The sequence below is a fragment of the Gracilinanus agilis genome, chromosome 3 (genome assembly GCF_016433145.1).
Source record: "Gracilinanus agilis isolate LMUSP501 chromosome 3, AgileGrace, whole genome shotgun sequence".
Lineage (NCBI taxonomy): Eukaryota > Metazoa > Chordata > Mammalia > Didelphimorphia > Didelphidae > Gracilinanus > Gracilinanus agilis.
In genome coordinates, this window is record NC_058132.1 from 117,327,312 (window position 1) to 117,350,136 (window position 22,825).

At 39.2% G+C, this 22,825-nt stretch overlaps 1 protein-coding gene across 1 annotated transcript in view; it reads right to left on the minus strand.

Annotated features, from left to right (window-relative positions):
* HTR2A (5-hydroxytryptamine receptor 2A) overlaps nucleotides 1–13,209 on the minus strand; it is a 71,714-nt gene extending 58,505 nt beyond the window's left edge. Inside the window, exons 1-3 of the mRNA XM_044668224.1 lie at nucleotides 12,771–13,209; nucleotides 11,519–11,938; nucleotides 9,173–9,373 (exon numbers count right to left, since the gene is read on the minus strand). Coding sequence (XP_044524159.1) covers nucleotides 9,173–9,373; nucleotides 11,519–11,930 — 613 coding nt within the window. The 5' untranslated portion in view covers nucleotides 11,931–11,938; nucleotides 12,771–13,209. The remainder of the gene's footprint in view (nucleotides 1–9,172; nucleotides 9,374–11,518; nucleotides 11,939–12,770) is intronic.
* Nucleotides 13,210–22,825: the final 9,616 nt, after the last annotated feature.

Here is a 22,825-nt window from a genome sequence, read left to right on the forward strand (position 1 = left end):
CTCTTCTCTTCTCTTCTCTTCTCTTCTCTTCTCTTCTCTTCTCTTCTCTTCTCTTCTCTTCTCTTCTCTTCTCTTCTCTTCTCTTCTCTTCTCTCTCTCTCTCTCTCTCTCTCTCTCTCTCTCTCTCTCTCTCTCTCTCCTTCTGTCTGTCTGTCTTTCTCCCACCCTTCCCCCAGCATCTTTTCCTAGTTACTTATTACTTCCCTGTAGCCATGTCTCTCCAATCTTTAAAAATCTCTCACCTACCCTTCAAACTTTGTGCTTTGTCTCTGCTCTCTTTCTCAATCAAATTTATAGAAAAATCTTTATATCCTTGTTGCTTCTACTTCCTTTACACTTTGGGGTCTGATTTCTGACCTCATCATTCACTAGAAAGTGATTTCCTCAAAATACCAATGATATCTTGATTGTCCAATCTGATAGCCTTTTCTCAGTCTTCATCTTTCTTCACCTCTCAGCATTGTGACACTGGAACCGACCTCTTCTGCTCTCATGTTTTTGTTTTCATGAGACTGTTCTTTCTTAGCTATCTATCTCTGTATCCTGATACCAACACTGACTATTGTTTTTCAGTCTCTTTTGCCAGATTATTATACATATTAGTCAGTATCTCAATAAACATCTGTTAAAACACCTTCAATGTGCCATGCAGTATGCTAAGGATTCAAAGAAAGGCAGAAGACAATCCTTGCTCTTAAGGAGCTCCTGCTCTAATGGGGGTAAGACAACATACAAAAATGAGTTGAAATATCATCCTCCATAATGGTAATATACTACAAAGCTTTGACCTTTTGTTCTCTCTTTAAACTCTACCACTTAATGACCTCATCAGACCACATGGATTAAATGATCATCTCCATGCAGATGATTTCCAGATTTATATATCCAGCTCCAATCTCTCTCTTAAGCTCGAATCTCACATCACTAACATTCTCTTAGTCATTTGATACTTGATATTATAGAGATGTCTCAAATTTAGTATATCCAAATCATTGGTCCTATAATTATCTTCCCTCTCAAATCTACTATTGTACCAAACTTCTTTTTTCTTTCAAGGGCATAGTCATCCCCTAGTCGCTTTGATTTGCAGTCTTATAACTTTTTAAACTTGTCATCACAGAGGCATCTCTTCAATATGTTGAAAATAAAATTCATTTTCTTTCCCCTCAAAGCCACTTCTCTACCAAGCTTCTTTATTTTTGTTGGGGGCACCCCCCCATTACCTTGATTTGCAACTTTGTTGTCATTTTTGACTCCTCCCTCTCACTCTGTATATTTAATTTCATTGCTAAATCTCATCATCTCTACCTCTTCAATATTTTTTTGTATCTTTTCCCTTTTCTCTACTACTACCACTATCCCAGTTGAGGTCTTTAGTATGTCTCACTTGGACTATTGTAATCACCTTTCTAATTAGTCTCTCTATCTCATGTTTCTTCTCTCTTCAATTCATCAACCTCACAGCTGCCTAGGTAAATTTCTTAAAGCACAGGGCTGATCATATCAGCCTCCCTAATCAATAAGCTCTAGTGGCTCCCTATTAGCTCTAGGTTCAAGCATATTCTCCTTTGGCATTTAAAGTTCTTTATAACCTAACTTCATTCTTCATTGCCATCCTTATTATATATAATTTCCTTTCATATATTCTTTGTCCAGTCTAAACTGGCCTTCTTGCTGTTCCCAATATGTGACATTTTCTCTACAGTTTTCATGCTTTCTATACAGTTGTGCCCTACCTCTGGAATATACTTTCTCCCCAATTTCAACTCTTGTTATTGTTCAGTCATATCCATTTGTGATCTCATTTGGGATTTTCTTGGCAAAGATACTGAAAGTGGTTTGCCATTTTGTTCTTCAGCTCATTTTACAGATGAGAAAACTGAGGCAAACAATTTTAAGTGGACTTGCCCAGGATCACATAACTGATAAATGTCTGAGGTGATATTTGAACTCAGGAAGATAAGCCTTCCCAGGCCTGGCGCTCTATCCACTCAACCACTAAGCTGCCCAACTCCACTTCTTGGAATCCCTTGTCTCCCTCAAAACTCTTATCAAATTATACTTATTATATGACATTTCCCCTGAGTTCCCCAGCTGCCAATACCTCTCTCCTAAATTACTTTGTACTTGTTTATATTCATTTCATGTCTACATATATTTACACCTATATGTTGTCTCTCCTAAAAAAATATTTCCTGAGAGCAGTAACCATTTCATTTTGTCTTTGTATCCTCAGCACCTAGTGTATGCTTGGAACATAGTAGGCACTTAATAAATCCTTATTAATTGATTGATTTATTGAATGAATATTGTAAAACTGATCTGGTTGCTAGTCAGCCTTTAGCTGGTTTGCGGATTTTAGCTAGATGTGTTGTCTACTGTACCAAAACCATCATTACATGTGGTGATTGCTTTTGACTATCTTAACCAACTTGGTGATATCTAGATGTTGAACTAATTTTCCTTTCAGATGGAGTTCTGAATATAATAAATATATTTTCATGGCTATGGAGAAGGCATGAGATTAAAAAATTAACAATCCAACAAGGGATTGTGGTCGCTTTCCCTCCTCAACTCTGTGTCTTGGCTTCCCTTGCTTCCTTCAAGTCCTAAACTAAAATTTTATCTTCTTTACAAAGTATTTCCCAATCCCTTTAAATTCCGGTATCCCTCTCCATTAATTATTTCCTATTTATCCTGGATATAGTTCTCATCTCCCTCATTAGATTGTGAGTTTCTTGGGGATAAAGACTATCTTTTGCTTCTTTTCATACCCCCCAGGACCTAGCACAGCACCTGGCACATAGTAGGTGCTTAATAAATGCTTATTGTCTGTGTCTATCTATATCTCAGGGTATGAAAAAATGGTAGAATGCTTTTGCTGAGTATCTGTGAACTTTGAAAAATGATTGAGAGGTGTAAGAGAGCTAGAAAAAGGCAAATATCATCCTGATTTTCAAAAGAGAAAAGAGAATAGATTCATTAAATTATTTACTTGTAAATCTGACTGAAATTTTGGCGAAATTCTAGGATGTACTATATTATTTTTATTTAATTTTTTTAAACCCTTGTACTTCGGTGTATTGTCTCATAGGTGGAAGAGTGGTAAGGGTGGGCAATGGGGGTCAAGTGACCTGCCCAGGGTTACACAGCTGGGTACTATATTATTAATGAGATGTTTTGTGGCTACTTAGAAGGGGAACTGGTGTTAGCTTAGAGACAGCAGAGAGTCATTCATGCCCCATATTATAAAACTTATATCATATTTTGGACAGAACTATAAGAATAAGGTAGTGGAACTAATCTGCTCTATAGGACTACTAGATTAGAGGAGTGAGGCTTTGGCATAATCCATAGAGGTAGAGTGAATAGCTGATCAGAGGGTGGGTCTATGGATCACATCTGACCCTCTACACTAATAGATAATACCTGTGCTTGTCTCTAACACCACTACCCTTTTTACTCATTATCACTAACATTTCCTACCCCACCTGCTCTGATCTATATATTGCCCAAGGCCTGTGATTGTAAACTCCCAACCTTTCCCCTTCCCTTATAGGAATGAAGCCCTAATCAGGATGTAGGCACCTAGAATAACAGTTGCTAAGATAAAAATTCCCTCAATCCCCAATTCCCAGATCACTTCATTGCTCTGGCAGGTGCTCTGAGGGGAGAGCAGTTTCTGCATTGTAGGGCAGCAGACTGTAACTAGGAACCTTGCCCTTTCTTTTCATTTTCAATAGGATTCTGTGAGTTGTACAAGATGAACAAGTATGGATGGGTTCCAAACTGGATCACAAATTTCATTATATCAACTTTGCCTCCAATCCTGCCTTTCTTCCAAATTTCTCTGTTTCTGTGGAGGACACCACTACTTCCTTGCCACACAGGTTCACAACCTTGGTGTCATCCTCAGCTCCTCGGTTTTCATTCATTTACATATTCAATTAGTTGCCAAATCTTTCCTTTTCTACCTTCACAACATCTCACATTCATCCCCTTTTCTTTTCTTATTTAGTCACAACCCTAACATGGTCTCTTGTCGCCTCTTATTTTAATTATTGCAATAACTTCTTTAGCCTCTCTGACTCAAATTTCTCCATTCTGATCCATCCTCAACAAGATTGCAAAAGAAATTTTTCTAAAGAGCAGGTCAGAATATGTTTCTTCTCCACTCAATAAACTCTAGTGACTCCCTATTATATGCAGTATCTATTCTATTTTTGTATAAATCAAACATTCATAATTAGTAGTAGAGCAGTATATATACACATGTTATATATAAATCAACAAATATACATATGTGGTGAGTGCTTGATTAAAAATTTTGAATGATATAGGGGTACCTGATTTTTTAAAAAAATGTGGGAGAGCACTGAATTAGAGGAATGGCATTGGATATTGATATCTAGGTTTCAATGACATTGGGCAACACCTTTCTTATTCTTCTGGATGAGGAAGAGATGTGGCTAGATGATAGTAGAGTTAGATAACTACTGAACTGGTTAAATGACCCTAACTAAAGAATACTGGTCAATGTTTATATGGACAAAGGTCTCTAGTGGAGAGCAAACTTGTTCTTAATTCTACTGGGTTGAATATTTTTATCAATGACTTTGATGGCTTTTGAAAATTGTTCTTTGAATCTGCTGCTCTACCTGGTTTCAGTGCCATAGAACAGGATGCCTCTCCCATGATAAGCTCATCACATCTAAACTTATCACTATGTTGCTAACTGAAGGCTTGACTGAGTCCACCTCCTTCAGGTTCTTCTCCTTTTTGTTCAGAGTGGAATACTAAACTCCTCCCAATGCCTTCCTTTACAAAGGGCAGAAACTGGACTCAGAACAATCCACTTTTTATCTGCTAACTTTCATGGTTTTAACTCCTCAGAATACAATAACCCCAATGTTTCATCTCTCTATCCCCACTGCCCTATATCTTTCCTGACTCCTTTGTGTGTTATGCTCCCCCTTTAGATTATAAGTTTATTGAGGGGAGAGACTGCCTTTCTTTTAGTTAATTCTAACCCCAGAGCTTAACACAGTGACTGGCACATTGTAGGTGCTTAATAAATGTTTATTGTATTGTATTGTATTGTATTGTATTGTATTAATAGTAAACTCATCAAATATGCCAATGACATAAGCCTGCGAAGAATATCTATCATGTTGAAATAATAGAACAAGGAGCTTTAAAAGAGCTCATCAGCTAAGTAGTGCAGTGGCTAGAGCACTGGATGAGGAAGGGCTGAGTTCAAAAATGGGTTCAAATACTTATTAACTTTATCTCTTTCTGCCTTAGTTTCTTCATTCATAAAATAGGGGTAAAAATAGCACCTACCTCCCAGGATTGTGATGAGATTTGAAAGCACTATATAAATGACAGCTATTATTATAATAATAAAAAATGCAAAAACCTCTACAACTGGGCTAAAAAATTAATCATACAAATATAGGATGGGGTAGGGATGGCTAGAAAACATTTTCTGTAAAAAGACCTTGGGGTTTTAGTGTACTGTCATTTTAATATGAATCAACAATGTGATATTCTACACTGGTCAAACCACATGCATAGTTCTCAGTTTTGTATGCCAAGAATTTGAAAGGATATTGGTAGGATGAAGTGTGCCCAGAGGAGAGGGATAAGGATGATGAAGATATGGACACATTGGCATGTAATATTGATTCTTCACTTGATGGAACTGGACACATTTATCCTGGAGAAGAAAAGACTTCAGGACAACAGAAGAGCCATTTTAGTGCTATCACATCAAAGAAGACTTTAGCTTGTTGGGCTTGTCGCAGAAGGAGAGAATAATGTAAGGACATTATGGAGAAGCAAATTTTGTCTGGAAGAGTTTCCTAGCAATGAGAGATCTATTAGGATGGAGTTGTCTTTCTTGGGACTCTGGAGGGCTTCAAGCTGAGGCTGATTGACAACTTGTAGAGGGATTCTGACTCAGGCATGGATTGAACTTCAGGACCTCTGGTGTCTTTTCTAAAGCTAAGTTTCTATAATTCTTTGATTTGAAACATATTATTTTGAATGATGGAGGTAGCCATCTCATTGTATTCTATCATGGTCAGGCAGATCACAATTGGTATATTATGTCTAGTTCTGGGTGCCTCATTTTAGAAGAGACATTGATAGATGCCCAGATGATTATTACTAATAATAATATATTATATGAGACTTAGTTTAAAGAGCTGGAATATTGTATCTGTAGAAGAGATTGGTGAAGACATAGTTGCTGTGCTCAAGTACAAAAAGGATTGTTATATGGAAGAGGGATTAAATTTTATTTTTTGGTTCCAGAGGGAGAAGCAGGATCAATGAATTGAAATACAGGGAAGTAAATTTCAATTTAATATAAAGAGGAACCTTCATGAAATTAGAGCTATCCCAAAATAAAATGGGTTGATTTAGTAGGTAGCAAGTTCCTGTCGCTGGACATACTCAATTACAAACTGGATAAACATGTCAGGATTGTGGTAGAAGGAACTCATTCATAGCTTAAGGATGTCTCTAAGTCTAAAAATCTAGGATGACTGATTCCTTCCCCTTGGCTGTCCATAAATATTCTACTAAGATGTTTTGAAAATGGTTGTGACTTAGAAAGAAGTTGTTAAATAGTTTTTCAAACATTAGTCCAAGTAAACAATATTTATCCTTTGAAATCTGCATTATCCTTACATGAAACTCCATGTTGCAAGAGCTGCTTATGGTCTGATGGCAAGAATGCTAGTGCATTTCCTAAAAGCAAATATAGCATTTACTAATGGGATGGAAGAATAGGCCCATGACTATAAATGAGAAAATGTGAAAAAATCTGCCATTAGCTAACTGTTGGTTCTTAGGCAAATCCTGTAATCTCATGGGTTAATAAATTTAGGGCTAGAAGGGATCTTACAGGTGACTGAGTCTAGTTCTCCCCCCTATCAGATAAGGAAAAAGAGACAGAGAGGTTAAATGACCTTGGGCCTGAGATTAAGACCATAGACCCAGGATCCAGGGAACCATAGGTGGTAAGTGCCATGATCAAGATTTGAACCTAGGGCTTCTGACTACAAATTCCCAGATCATTCCAGATCACCATTTTGCCTCTTCCCATGCCTCTATTTTTCATTCTGTCAAATAGTGATCATATAAAACCATCTCTAATTCTTGGAGCTTTGCAAAATAGAAAGAGTTTTGTAAAAGTTTAAAAGTGCTACAGCAATATGTTTTATTTATACCCATAAAAACGAAGCAAAAGAGGAAGAAAAAAAGTGGTTGACTGCATTCATTTTATTTTAACTCAATGCCTGTTTTTCATTAGGTCCTTGGCTTAATTGACTTTAGGCTACAGTCATCAAAGCTTATCCCTTTAGGTAGACTTAAATTGGCTCTTTTCTTATTCCATACACATATTCACACCATGAAGGATGCAATGCCACCCACTGACACATCTGATGGTTTTAAAACAAGCTAATCTCAAGGAATCTTTAGCTAAAAGCTAAACATGCTGAGGAGATATATCAGTTATGAGTTGAACCTCATGACCTCTAGTGTCTGTTCTAGAACCGTTTTTTTTTCTTTTTAAAGTTTCCTTTTTTTATTGTCTTGCACAATACACTTCTATATATTGGTCATTGTAGGAGCAAACAGATACATAACCCCAACCCCAAAATAAAACCATAAATACACTACTGTGAAAGATGACTCCAACAGTTCTTTCTCTGGAGGGGGATAGCATTCCCTGATCAAAAGTCTTTCAGGATTGTCCCAGATTATTGTATTGCTAAGAGTAGCCAAGTTTTCACAGATAATCATTGTACAATATTGCTGCTATCATGTACAATGTTCTTCCAGTTATGCTTATTTTATAAAGCTAAGTTTCTATAGTTTTTTGATTTGAAACATATTATACTGAATGTTTCAGCAATAAATGACTTTGATAACTAGGAGCTTTTTCCTTCTCTGGATATCCAGTTATGATGGATGATCAAGGCTGGTCTACTGCAAATACATGAGATCATCCTGGCTGATGCAGTGCTCTTGGAAACATATGGATGTGTAATCAGGTGCAAGGGGGCACTTAGATGTACTGAGTGGTGAGAGGGGGTCTTTGACTCAGCCCCAATACCTTACTCCAATGTCACCCCCTCTAGCCAATGAAGAGTTGTTAGAGCCTAGGCTATTCTGTGGCTAGAACTGCATCTTCTCTTAATAGCCCTTTGAATGTCATGACGTTGAGGAACTTTTTGATTAGAGGTCTTTTTAGTACTCATGTTTTAGAATTTGTAAATTTGAGGAACATTATAACTTCAGGGAACTGACTAAACGTGTTTATATATGTATATAACATGGATGTTTCATGGATGTTTCTATATGTAGACACATAGATTATAAATCCAGCGCTCTCTCTCTCTCTCTCTCTCTCTCTCTCTCTCTCTCTCTGTCTCTCTCTGTCTCTCTCTGTCTCTCTCTGTCTCTCTGTCTCTGTCTCTCTCTCTCTCTCTCTCTCTCTCTCTCTCTCTCTCTCTCTCTGTCTCTCTCTCTCTCTTTCACTGTCCATCCACCTTCCTGTCAATCTACTTTTCTAGCCATCTATCCATCCATCCACCTCATAGACCTATGATTTCTTCAGTCTAGGTAAGGAATTCCCTGTGAGGAAATCCTTTCAATATAAATCAGCAATGGTTCTATAATTTATCATTGTAAATAGTTCTCTGGGAACTCAAAGAGATTCAACAATTTGCCCAGGATGACAAAGCCAAGGTGTGTCAGAGGCAAGACCTGAACTGAGGTCTTCATGCCTCCCAGGCCATCTATTCACTATTCCATGCAGCTTTTCATAAACATATATTCTTACTTATGTATTATAACTCGAGTCCACCAGTAGAATATAAGTTCCTTGAAGGGCAGAAATCAGTCTGCATTCCTGGTGCCTAACAAAATGCCCACCTGACACATAATAGCATTTAATTAATGCTTCTTGAATCATGTTGAGTCTATTCTGCTACAGATAACACCAGATAACTTGGAAATCTGATCATTATTCCATTATGCACCAAACAAAGCTATATATTTCTGAATGTCATTTTAAAAAAGGACAACTAATGTATCAAATCTCCTGGAAAAACAGAGAACTGCAGCTTGAAGACAAACACTGAACGTTCTCACTTACCCACTGATATGGTCCAAACAGCAATTATTTTCAAAAACGCCTTAGCTCTTGAGTTAAAGCGGCTATGATGAATGGGGTTCCGAATAGCAATATAGCGGTCCAAGGAGATTGCACAGAGATGCATGATGGAAGCAGTGGAGAAAAGCACGTCCAAATAAATCCAGACTGCACAGAGTTTTGTGGGCAAGGGCCATTTGTACCCTACAACAGCAAAGAGGGTTAGTATCAGTGGGGCATTGGTTTTCAGGACCCTTAACAGTTAGGCGCTTAACATAGGTTTATTATACACTCTAAAACTATATGACATCTTGACGTTAAGCAAAGTATATGGGAAGAGGAATTTAAAAAAAGAAATCCCCCAAATCAACTTTATCAGGTGATTTCCTCCAATCATTAATGGTTTGATTCATATTAACAGTTCTCCAAGTCATGTTGGGGCTTGGAAAATGTGCTAGGACTCTGTGTTGGTGAGGTGCAAAGTTGTAATGACTGTTTTTATAACCTATCATGAGATTGCATACCTCATGATAGGCCAGAAATATATTCAGAAACTCTCCCTAGTGTAAAAATAATGCTGGCGTGAATGCTCAGAAACCTAGAGGGTAAATGCGGAACGTAAGCCTAACGGGAGGACTTCTGCTGAGGGTTTTTGGCAAACAGCCCAAGCCATGACTGGAGTCTTGTTGGTGTCTGTCAGGAAAGCCACGCTGGGCTGATCTGTCCACCTTTGCAGGATTTCCTAAGCAGCAGGGCTTAGACTGGGTCTTTGCTGTGGGAACTGGAATTTTTCAAAGGGTCTTTCTGCCTAGTAAGTGGCAGAAAAGAGGGTAGAGCCCAACTGGGTGAAATGTATTCAGCCGGGCATTCACTGCAGTGGCTAGTTGGGGGATAGGGGAGGGGGAGATGGGGGGGCGGGGTCAGCACTGGCCACGAGAGGGCGCTGCCGACCGCCCAAGTGAAGGCCAGCTCGCGGATCCCGACTGCTTTGCTTAGCTTTAGAGAGTATAATTGCGAAGTCTTCCGAGTCACATTGCTTTCCCCCGAAACATCAGTGGTCTCCTGGATCCCCTCCCCACAGTCTGTTCTTTGCCTACCCTGTACGGGTCTTCTCTCTCCTTTTCTGCCTCTTAACTTTCCAGAACACTCCCGTTGGTGTTCACCTTGGAAGGAAGTAGAGGGCTAGGGCGAGCAGACTAGTGGAATTTCGATTTATGGAATTGTGTCCCCTGAGTCGTCAGTATGGCTGCAAAGTGGGCTTTTAAGACTTTCAGTGAGGGAGCTGTCCCCTCTCTGTGCAGCCTGGCTCGCCTCCTCTCCTCCTCATCTCTCGTGTTCTGGACTGATTTTTATTCCAGTCGTGTCTACAAAATTGGCCAGAAAACATCTCTAAATGGGAACTCCTTTGTAACTCATCTCTTTAACCTTTATTTAGCTGTCAGTTTGTGTCTGTCAGTTGCCTGAAGGATTTTATTTATTTATACCTAGTTGTATTACTCATCCTCTGGAAAGGGTATCACACATTCTGCTTCCCAGCTGAAGCAATTCAAATGTTTGCACACTTTACTGAAAGGTTTATTTGACTGTTTCAAATGCTGCAACCCCCCTTTGCTTTTTATCTACCCTCGTTAAAATTACCCACTGCATATTTTATGTTGTAATGGTATGTGCACCCATAGTTGAATGGCTGATGATGTCATTGAAGAGTGCACAGCCAAAGAATCTCTGGGGAAACAATGATTAAAAACGGGAGTAATTAATTTTATTCTAATAGAAGCTTGCATATTTTAACTTGGAGCTCACTGCACCATTAACGTTTGCTCTGCACATGTTCTAGAGTAATTGGGAAGGCTTTGCTACATTAGAAGTGCAGAAAACTGAGTGACAGAGATAAAGCTGTTCTACCAGGCAAGCTGGAATGTTTGCTGGGGAAGAATATGAAGGACCCCAAATCAAGCAGATTCCTACAGATAAGTAAATCATCAGTCATTGCTTTGTGATAGCCTTGGGAAAGATACATAACAAATACCTGTTTAGAAGCATTCAGACTTACATGAGTTAGAAAGAATTATATATCCTTGTACCCAAATAGTGATACTCTGATTTTTCTTTGGTAACTGTCTTATCCTTCCCATATGACCTAATACCCATATTAATTAGAGTAATATTTAATTAATTACCAGAATGTGGGTCTTAAAAATGGCTATTTTTTCCTCTACATATTTTTCCCCAATACATCTTTCTGATCTATTGAGCCAATACACACACACACACACACACACACATACACACACACACACACTGTGACTTGTGAGTGAGTGTGCATCAGGGAACACAAGTGACACTCACCATATAGGATGGTTAATGTTGACACTGGCATCACCAGGAAACCCAGCAGCATATCAGCAATGGCAAGTGACATCAGAAAGTAATTGGTGGCATTCTGCAGCTTCTTCTCCAGAGTGACTGCCATGATGACAAGTATGTTTCCAGCAATGGTAAGAACAATCACTATAGCTGTCAGCAATGCGGGCCAGTTTTTCTCTGGGAAATGAAGTAAGGAGTAACATGGGGGCGCAAGGCCACCTTCACAGGAGAAGTTTGTACCATTTTCAGCATCCACGGTCCAATTAAGTGCATCAGAAGTGTTATTCTCTCCAGAGAGGAAATCAGGTTCGTAGAGTCTTCTGTCATGATTTAATTGTATTAAGGAGTTTGTAGTTGGGGTCACAGAGCTATCCTCTTCCACAAGAATATCCATTTCTGAGCCTGAACTTTGCAAAGATGAAATGTGAGGGAAAAAATGAACAAGTTATAACCTCTGGTCACTATTCATCGATCTATTATTTTTATCCTTACACTATGTAGATCAGAAGCTGGTGGAACTTAGGAGCATTGGCAGTGGATTGATTCTCCCCACGCCCTTTGGCACATTAAAGCAGTATTTAAAGAGCTGATAGGAATGACAGAAGTGGTTAATATTCTGTCCTCTGCAGTTCCATGTAAAATCCACTAACACACCTGTTTTACTCAGTGTGTGTGTGTGTGTGTGTGTGTGTGTGTGTGCATTCCCCTTTAACAATTTTATAAAGCAGAATGAGTTTGTAAAATGGAAAGTGTGGACTTGAGAATTCAGGGAAAAAATCATGCTCTGGGCAAAAAAGTTTTGTTACTACTGGGGCTCCCTCATTAGCTGTATTTCATTCTGTTGACACTGTTGAGTGCACTATATGCAACATAGCAGTATTAACATAGCTCGGAGTTCCCCAGAGCAAGGCTTTGTATTTTCTACCTCCAGCCTGTTGAAAAATCTATCCAGTGTCCCCCACATTGTAACTGGATATGCTTCTGGTTATAGTTCACATGCCCTATTAAACTGGATTGTCACAGACTTCTTTCTGCCGGCAATTTCAGCATGGACTCTGCCTCTCCATTATACAAAAGAAAAGAGAAAGTCTCGGGCCGATTGCAAAGCAATTGGCCACACTCGAAATACTAATTGTAATGACTGCCTTTTAGCCAAGCACAGCTTCCCACTGGAAGGCAAATAACATGGGACTAAAAATAGTTTTCAGCAATACAGAACATAATGAAAACTTACATGAGGCTTCAGGGTCCAGACATTAGATGTACTCGTTTGTTCTTTGACTTCCTGGTTCCTTCATCCTCATTAAGGCAGCCGGTAGCCCCGTCTCTTTAATCCTTCACCCACACAATCGGATGGTAATTTGATTTCAGTTTTGCTGACTTCAAAATCGCCCGTTAGAGGGAAGCCGGTTGCTGTGCTGTGGGCTCTTGTCTCTTTCCCGTCTGTGAGCCAGTCAGCTCGCTTACTTCTTCTCTTCTGCCTTGCGCTGTTCTCTCCGTGAGCTCTACATTGAGCCCCTCGCAAAGTCGCCCAGAAGACAGAAATCACTCCAAGTGAAAGGAGCTGTCTCCACCAAGGGATCACGCACGGATTTCAGCAGGAACGAAATTCCTTGCAGCCTGTCTTGTTCAGTTCATCAGACCTCCCACTATCTAGATGTCACAAACTGGAAGGTAGCAACAGCAAAGGAGGGCAGACCAAATAGGAGTGTCTTTTTTTTTTTTTTTTTTTTTTTACTACATTGCTATAATTGGAGAGTCTGAGGTTGTGTTTTTTTTTGAGAACCTCCAGAAATTGTCATTCGTAAAGATGACCTGCCTTGCAGGTGTGCACCTCTATAATATCCTGTAGGGTGAAGGTTAAGGAGAGAAGGCAAATAAAGCTAATAAAAACTGACTTTAGCTCAGAAAACTACCTAAATATGCAGCTTCTCCAGCCAAAAGGCTGCAGCTTTTATGCTAACCCTATGTGAAATGACTAAATTATTGCTCAGAGTAACCAAGAAGTTATTTCATCCAACTAAACTAATAGTCTTATTTGCATTTGTTGTGAAGAATATATTTCTCTTCAATTCAGCTGTACCTACCCTTGCTTAGAAGGTGAATTAAAATTTAGGGAAGAAGAGAAAGAATGAAAGGATCTCTTGGTGGTATAGTATTTTTCTGAGAAAGGATCTATTTTGTCCAAGAACAGAAGCCTCTCTAGACCTAAAGAAAGAAGTCATTTAAAAAAAAAATTTCAATTTTGCAGATGGGGAAATGGATACTTTCCTAAAAAATCAGATAGAATCAGAAATAGAGCTGAGATAGGGTAGCTGGATAGCTCAGTGGATTGAGAGCCAGGCCTAGAGACGGGATGTCATAGATTCAAATCTGGCCTCAGACACTTCCTAGTTGCGTGACCCTGGACAAGTCACTTAACCCCCATTGCCAAGCCCTTACCACTCTTTTGCCTTAGAACCAATACACAGTATTGATTCTAAGATGGAAGGTAAGGGTAAAAAAAAGAAGAAAAAGAAAAAAGAAAGAGAGCTAGGAGCAGATCCAGAACTCCTATCTATTGCTTTATAGACCAGACCACATTGCCTTTGAATTCTAGTACATATGGCAAGAAGAAAGACACTGAGAAAACCCTGAAGTTAAAAAACTAGCTGTTTTAAAGCTTCCTAGTGGCAAAGAAAACATGTATTTTGACTATTCTGAGAAACTGAAGTATGGTGTGAGTTCATATGAGATGAACTCCAATTTTAAGCTTTCTACCCAGAATATTATTTTAAAAATACTAAATAATTAACATTTATGTAGCAATTATTATGTGCCAGACATTGTGCTAAGCACTTTGCAATTGTCATCTCATGATTCTTGTAAAAACCCTGGGAGATAATTGTTATTAATATCTTCATTTTACAAATGAAGAAGCTGAGGCAAACATTAAATACTGCCTAGGTCTTATAGCATCTGAGACTGAATTTGAACTGCCAAATTTTTGACTCCAGGTCTAGTGCTCTGTGCACTGGGTCTATATCATCTAGTTCTGTTATCTCATAAGGTAAATGAGGAGAATGGACTAGGTAATGTCTGAAGTCCTTCCATCTCTAGATTTATGATTCGACAATACAATCTACTTAGAGAATGTCAGATTTCATCAAGTGATGTTTCAACCAGGTTGGAGTGAGCCTACAAACAGAGTAAAATAAGGAATAAATAGCTCCCTCAGAATCAGAATCCCTGAAGAAGTCTATTTAGGTATCTTTTTTGGGGTTCTAGGCAGGGAGGTACTTGCTGAGTTCATTGTAGGACTATTGAGTCCATATGGAAACCCATATGTGCAGCTGTAGAGAAGTAATCTCCAAAGTGGGAGCTGAGACATTGTGGAGAGAGGGGTTATGATGTGACCTTAACCGGGCTGTGACTCAACCTGGTGGTGTGTGATCAACTAGAAGGAAAGTGAAAAGATGGATTGGTTCCCATCTTCCTTGAAATGGCCAATTTTCGGGCTTGTCTTTAATACATTCACATCTACTCTTTTCTCCCAACACTCCCCTCCTCCTACTTGTACAAGCTCCTAATCTTTTCCCTACTTATCTAGCTGTCAGTGCTTTAGAATAGTTATACTTTATCTGCTACTGGGATACTCATAGCAATATCTGCTTAGAAAGCTTCTATTCCTCACTCCCTTCCTCATCAAACTCTCCCTTACTACTCCCTGCCTCCAATCACCTACCTCATGGATTTAACAGGTTCTCCTCAGCTTGTGGGACAGTAGAAATACTGAGTGGGCTTGGATGGGATACGACAGATCACAGACCTCATTACATGATCTTTCTCTCCAACTCATCCATTTTCTGACATTCTTATTACCACTGAGGGCACAACTGTCCTTCCAATCACCTGAGCTCTCCACCTTGGCATTATCTTCAACTCCTTCCTCTCTTTCAATCCTCCTCTTCAATCATTTACCAAATCTGATTATTTCTACCTTTTTATCTCTCACACCTGTCTTCTTATCTCTGAGGAACCACCATTAGAGTCCGAACTCTCATCATTTCTTGCCCGGCACCATTTCAACAGTTTTCTAATTGTTCTTGTTTCAAGTCTCTCCCTATTCTGCCTCACCCCCTACCACCCTCTTCCCCCCTTACTAAATAAACTCCCTCTTGGTTCTAGAACTAAAAACAAATTCATCATTGTTTTTTCCTTTCACATTCCTATTTTTGTTTTTTAATGTAGTGGGAAATTGGAGATTAGTGTCTGTTGGTGGATAATAATAATAACAATAACAATAATAATAATAATAATAATTGCCCCTAATATTCTCATTGAGTACCTGAGAATAATGGAAATGCATTGGCACCTAAAAAGGTAGTAGTTACTTTCTTTTCCCCTTCCTGGAAGAAAGAGGGAGTCAAAATCTCAAGCAAGAAGTGAGCAGCATGCTTAGGAGAGGATGGAGTTCTTCTGTAGCATGCTTTAGAGAACTCCACTGCGTGCTCTTGTGGTTGCCACTGCATCTCCTGCCATGATTGGAGTGGTTGAACTATGTAGAAGTCATATGGAGCTGATGAAGCCATCTTTGTTTGCTTCTCTTCCTTTCCCTCTTTTGAGAGAGTATCTGTTCTAAAGCTTATCTCTCTTTCTTTAAGATTCATATTTTACATTACTATTTACTTACTCTCAACAATCAAGTATCAAGATAAAACTGTGGGTAGTGCAATGCATGATTGATCTGTATATATTTCATTTGCTTCGAGAGAGCTATGAGGAAGGTTATGGTTGGCTTCACACTGAGAGTATAACAATACTTATGAGTTAACTGAATCTAGTTTGAAGTGTTTCTGTTAAGGCATACTTGTAAATGTTTTGTGCTTAGTAATTCTTTTGTGTGTAACAAACAAAATACCCATTCCATATGTATTCAGTATATCATAATGAATTACACATCGTATAGTTTTACATGAATGCCATTCTTCTCTCCTCTTTGGGAACAGCCTAAAAGTGAACCCAAACCTAAGCTTAAAGTCATTTTCTCTGGGACTACAGAATAAGGATTGTAAAGAGCAAAAGTATCATAAAAGGAGCATAACCCCTCTCACTAGAACTCAGGCTCCCCAGGACTGAACCCTGTCTAGATTGCATGCTTCAGTACAGAGATGAAAGGGTTCCTTAGTGAAAAAGGAGAAAGCGTAGTGCCCAGTTCTCTGGGTCCAGAAGCTTTTCATGTATTAGAGAAGGAAAGGTGTAAGCAATGTAAACCTCCTAGACCTTCACGGTTTCCCCTGAGCAAACAATGAGCTAAGCAGTATTGTTACAGGGTCAGAAGTTTGATAAGGTGAGAGATGAAGTCACTTTCCTCAGAATCAGTTATCTTAGTGGCTTCAGGAAAGTGTCTTTCCTAGTTCTACTCAGGGAAGCTAGGGTAGCATGGTAGAAAGAGTGCTGGGTCTAGAGTCAGGAAAATCTGAGTTCAAATCTGGCCTCACACACTTACTTCTAGCTGTGTGACCCTGGGCACATCACTGAACCCTGTGTGCCTCAGTTTCCTCATCTGTAAAATGAGCAAGAGAAGGAAATGACAAACTGGTGTCTCTGCCAAGAAAACCCCAAATCTGGTCAAAAAGAGTCAGACAGGACTGAAATGACTGAACAACAACAATAATAATAGCAGCAACATTTCTACTCAAAGGTTCAGGGGGTCCCACTTGTCTCCTTAAGGATGGAGTGAAGATATTGACTACTGGAAAGGGTCCATGGTTATGGGCAAAAGGAGACGCTGAATATGTGGCTTTATATACCTCAAGGTGGGAGTCATTAAGGAGGAATAATTAGCTTTCCTATAAGTCAAACGACTCTAGCATCTAACTACTATTAAAAACATAATTATTAGTAGAGTGATAGATGGATGTAATTTGCAAATAAGTAAATAGACATACTTTAAGAATGCATATAAGGCAGGTGGGCAGTACAGTGGATAGAGCACCAAGCCTGGAGTCCAGGCTTACCTAGATCCCAGAATCTGGCCTCAGATACTTCCTAGCTGAGTGACCCTGGGCAAGTCATTTATCCCTGACTGCCTAACCCTTGATGCTCTTTTGTCATAGACTCGATACTAAGATAGAAGGTAAAGGTTTAAAAAATAAGCAAAGTTTTAATAAAAAAAACTGATTAAACAATATTACTGTTTTCAAAGCACGATCAGTTTCTATAGGATAAACCTGTGAAAACTGCTTTTATTGGTTTGACCCTACACCCCAGCATGAAAGTAAGCCAAGACTAATAAAGCACAAGGCAAGGCATTAGCCCACACTCCCAGCCTCTTGCTAGAGTGGCACAGTTAGAGTTAAGTGCCCTATGCCTCTCTCTCCTTATTAGGCTATTTAGAAAATATCCTCATTTCACTGATCCTGACTATATTCCTGTCTTCCCCTCTGAATGACAGGGCAGGCTCCTCCCTGTGCCAGCTGGCTTTTGGTCTAGAATTCTGGATAAGCTTTAGCTCTAAGAGGCTCTCAGCCTTCCACCAGAGTGCAGAAAGTTATTGCAGACTTGCCCATCTGGAAGCCACCTTACTGTGAACTGCCATTGGCCAGGTCCGAGGGGAGACTCTCAGCCTGTCTGTTTTCCTGTTGGTGTTTCTTCGTCTTTTCCCCTTGCGAGTAGCATAAAGTTTTGCTAACTGCTTCTCCCGCTTGGCTCTGCTGCTCTTATTCCAAACTCTCCTATACAACATATATGTTTATTCAGGGTATACCTGACTATTGAATCAAAAAAAAGGACGGTCTTTTGGGGTAGCTACCATGTTTTGATTTTCTGTCGTCTTGTTTTATGACGTGGGGCTAGCCAGGGTCATCCATAGGTAGAGAAAGGATGAGAAAATCACACTCTATGTTCATTCCTTCTCCCTTCCCCCCTCCCACTCCAAAAACTTGGATCCTATCGAAACCAGGTTAGAATGAATTGCCATCCATGAAGGGGAAAAGAAATAATGAAAGGCAGGATGAGAAATCTGGGGAGAAGAAATCCTTCACCTTGAAAGAGATGAAGATTCTTAACTGTGTGACCCTGGGCAAGTCACTTAACCCCTATTGCCCAGCCCTTACCACTCTTCTGCCTTGGAACAAATACTCAGGATTGATTCTAATGCAGAAGGTAAGAGTTAAAAAGAAAAGAAAAGAAAGAAAATAAAATAGATATTCCCAACCTGAATTCTGCAAGATTGCCAAACTGGCCTTCTCTTTGGTCCTTACTCACAGAACCTCACTGCCTGCCTGTCCCCTCTGCTTGGAACTTAATTCCTCTTTTTTCCTCCCTCAGAATTCCCTTTCTTCTCTAAGGTAAAGCTCAGGCTATATCTTCTGCATGAAACTTTTCTGGATTCCCGCCAATTGCTGATGTCTTCTCTTTCATTGTATCTTAGATTTAACTATTTTGTTAAATATGTTTATTTAAGTATGTTTATTTTATTTAATTAATTCATTTAGAATATTTTTCCATGGTTACATGATTCATGTTCTTTCCCTCCCCTCCTCCAACCTCCAACCTCCTTCCCATAGTCAACAAGCCATTCCACTGGGTTTTACATGTGTCATTGATCAAGACCTGTTTCCATATTATTAATATTTGTATTAGGGTGATTACTTATAGTATGTATTTTTATTTTATTTTATTTTTTTTTATTTTAAACCCTTAACTTCTGTGTATTGACTTATAGGTGGAAGAGTGGTAAGGGTAGGCAATGGGGGTCAAGTGACTTGCCCAGGGTCACACAGCTGGGAAGTGTCTGAGGCTGGATTTGAACCTAGAACCTCCCGTCTCTAGGCCTGGCTCTCAATCCACTGAGCTACCCAGCAGCCCCCTATAGTATGTATTTTTAAACTTTCTATTTACACTATTTTTATATGTGTTTTCCTCCATTAGAATGGAAGAAGCTCTTTGTTAGCAGAAATCCTTACTTCTTTATACTTGTGTTCCCAGTATTTATGTGCCTAAGACATAACAGGTACTTAATAAATATCAATTGATCTAAAAGTGCTTCAGGTCATTTTCAGGTAAACCAGTTGAGGCATCTTTCCTTCTGCTTCCCACCTGCAGCCTATCTGAGAGACTGTCTAGTTACAAGTATCAAGGTGGTAGCAGGGTCTCCTAAGCTAAGAGGCTTGGAATGCATGATCCAGCTTATCAAACTTGAGTTTTGTTTCTGCCTGGGGAAGGGTCAAGCATCAGGCTTCTCAGGAAGTTGTGCACTTCCCTTGATGGAGAGCTGTCTGTATTCTTCTCAGCATGGTGAGAAATATTTTTGCAGGTGTTAATGAAGACCCCTGACTCCAGGAAAGCCATTCAGCTATCACAGAAGGAGGGAGTCAGCAGGTTCTTGGTATCCTCAACGATTAACACAGTGCCTGGCACATCAGAGGCACTGGACAAATGCTTGTTTATGGACTGAATCATTCTTACCATGATGGGCAAACACCAACTGTTTGTGGAGGCCTAATGCCAGCCAGCACTCTGTTATTAAAGCTTTGATTTGGAGATGAAATGAGGCACTTGAAAGTCATTGGATCATTCACCAATGGAAGTTTCCTTTGCCCCATCATAGCAAGGATATGAGAAAAGGATACAATCACACTTTTCTGGGCAATCAATCCCTTCATATTCAGATGGAAATTCATATGGTCAGCAGGGCAGGGTATCAACACTTGTGTGATCTTCAGAAATCTAATAAAATAGGTCCTACCTGGATGGGATTTTTTTGTGCCCTAAACTACATCAAGAGATTCAGATAAAGAAATGAAAACTGTCAATAAGCACATGACAAAGTGTTCTAAACCTCTAATAATTAGAGAAAGGCAAATCAAAACAACTCTGAGGTATCACCTCACACCTAGCAGATTGGCTAAAATGACAGCAGGGGAGAGTAATGAATGCTGGAGGGGATGTGGCCAAATTGGGACATTAATGCATTGCTGGTGGAGTTGTGAACTGATCCAACCATTCTGGCTGGCAATTTGGAACTACGCTTAAAGGGCTATAAAAGATTGCCTGCCCTCTTATCTAGCCATACCATTGATGGGTTTGTACCCAAAAGACATCATAGATAAAAAGACTTGTATGAAAATATTTATAGCTGCACTTTTTGTGGTGGTAAAAAACTGGAAAATGAGGGTATGCCCTTCTTTTGGGGGAATGGCTGAACAAATTGTGGTATATGCTGGTGATGGAATACTACTGTGCTCAAAGGAATAATAACTGGAGGAATTCCACGTGAAGTGGAAAGATCTCTAGGAATTGATGCAGAGCGAAAGGAGCAGAGCCAGAAGAACATTGTACACAGAGACTGATACACTATGGTAAAATCGAATGTAATGGACTTCTGTACTGACAGCAATGCAATGACCCAGGACAATTCTGAGGGATTTATGGTAAAGACGCTACCCACATTCAGAGGAAGAACTGCAGGAGTGGAAACACAGAAGAAAAACAACTGCTTGAATACATGGGTTGATACGGACATGTTTGGGGATTTAGACCCGAAAGGACCACACCAATGCAACTATCAATAATATGTAAATTAGTCTTGATTGATGATACATGTTAAAACCAGTGGAAATATGTGTTATATATGGGGGGGGTGAAGGGGAAAGTAAAAACATGAATCATGTAACCATGGAAAATTTTTCTAAAAAAAATAAAATATTTGTCTTAAAAAAAAAGAGAGATGAAGAGGTCAATCAAGTCCAAGAGACATATTTCGTGTCTTTTAGGGAAAACAATTCCCTATTATGAGGAAATGGGGAACTCTTGTTTCACATCAACCAGCCAGTAGCTTGGTAAACATTTCTGAAGTGCCTACCATGTGTCCAGAAGCAAGCAAGAGACTTTGAAGTTAGGAAGACCTTAGTGTTGGCTTTGCCTCTGATACATACTGCCTGTGTGATCCTGGGCAAGTCACTTGAACTCTATGCACTGTAGATACTTTCCAAGACTGTAAGTTTCAAGGAAGATAGTTTCTTTTTCTGGGACTTTCTTATACCAATATATCTTGGCAAATGCTACAACCACAACTTAAGTTTGTTTAAAGTTTAGCTACAGCTAAAACCCCAGAAAATAAGGTTCTTATCACTGAACTCCTTGGCATTGTCCTTTTATCAGTGGAAATGACATTAAAGAAGAATCATTCCCACCTGCTTTGCTACTACACTCCAAGGACTATGGGATTTTTGCATCTAACCTACAGCTGAAACTTTTGTATATATGGTTTCCCCTCATGAAGTGTGAGTATTTTGAATTCAAGGATGGTCTTTTCTATTTGTATTACTAAGGCTTAGCACAATGCTTTGCACATAGAAAGCATTTAATAAACACTTCAATAATTCATTCGATAAAATCATAGGTTTAGTGCCTAGCCATATGCTAGACACATCAATTAATTAATTCAGTAAAATCTCAGGTTCAATCCCTGGCCCCATGTTAAGCACTGGAGATAACAAAAAACCCCCAAAACTGAACAACTAGACAGTCCCTGCTTCAAGAAACTTCTGTTCCATTAGGGGACTGCAATATCCTCACAAATGAGTACATAACACATGCAAAATAAATACACAGTGATTTTGACAAGGTGAGGGAGGAGTTGCAACCAGAGGAAGTGGAGGGAACCAGCAAGGAGATTAAGCAGATTGTTCTCTTTTGATAAAGATAGTAACAGCTGGTATCATTATAATTATTACTGAGCTTGATTGTTCCAAGTGTCTGAGTCACCCTAAGGTGTTAAGAAGCATTTCAGGTCACAAGGTGGCCATTTAAAGCAGGATTGTTTTAGTGTTGTACATGGTACTATTTTCAGTGACTTGGAAAGTGTGTGTCTCAACTGTCTAACATACTACTAGGGCATGACCTAGGAATGGGGATATGGATACCTCAGACCTTAGATTTCCATTGTACAATAAAGATAGCCAGTTTCCTAAAGGGAGAGAATTTCTGCCAGGAAAACTTTTGAAATCTCTTCAAGGGAAAATGTTGATTTGACAAATATATTTTTTTTCCACCATGACAGAACATGGAATCTATTAATAATGAAATGAACATCTATACATGATATCTGGGTATCTTTGAAGTTTTATGATGAGAAATAGTTGATTCAATCACAGTGGTTGGAGACCCTTCATCTATCAACCCATTCTTACTCTCTGAGCTTAACCTCCCACCTATCCTTAGACTTCACTATTGTATAAACAAAAGACTATAAAAACAAGTGGTTTGGATATTTGGGTTAAATAAGTATAAGGTTTTCTAAGT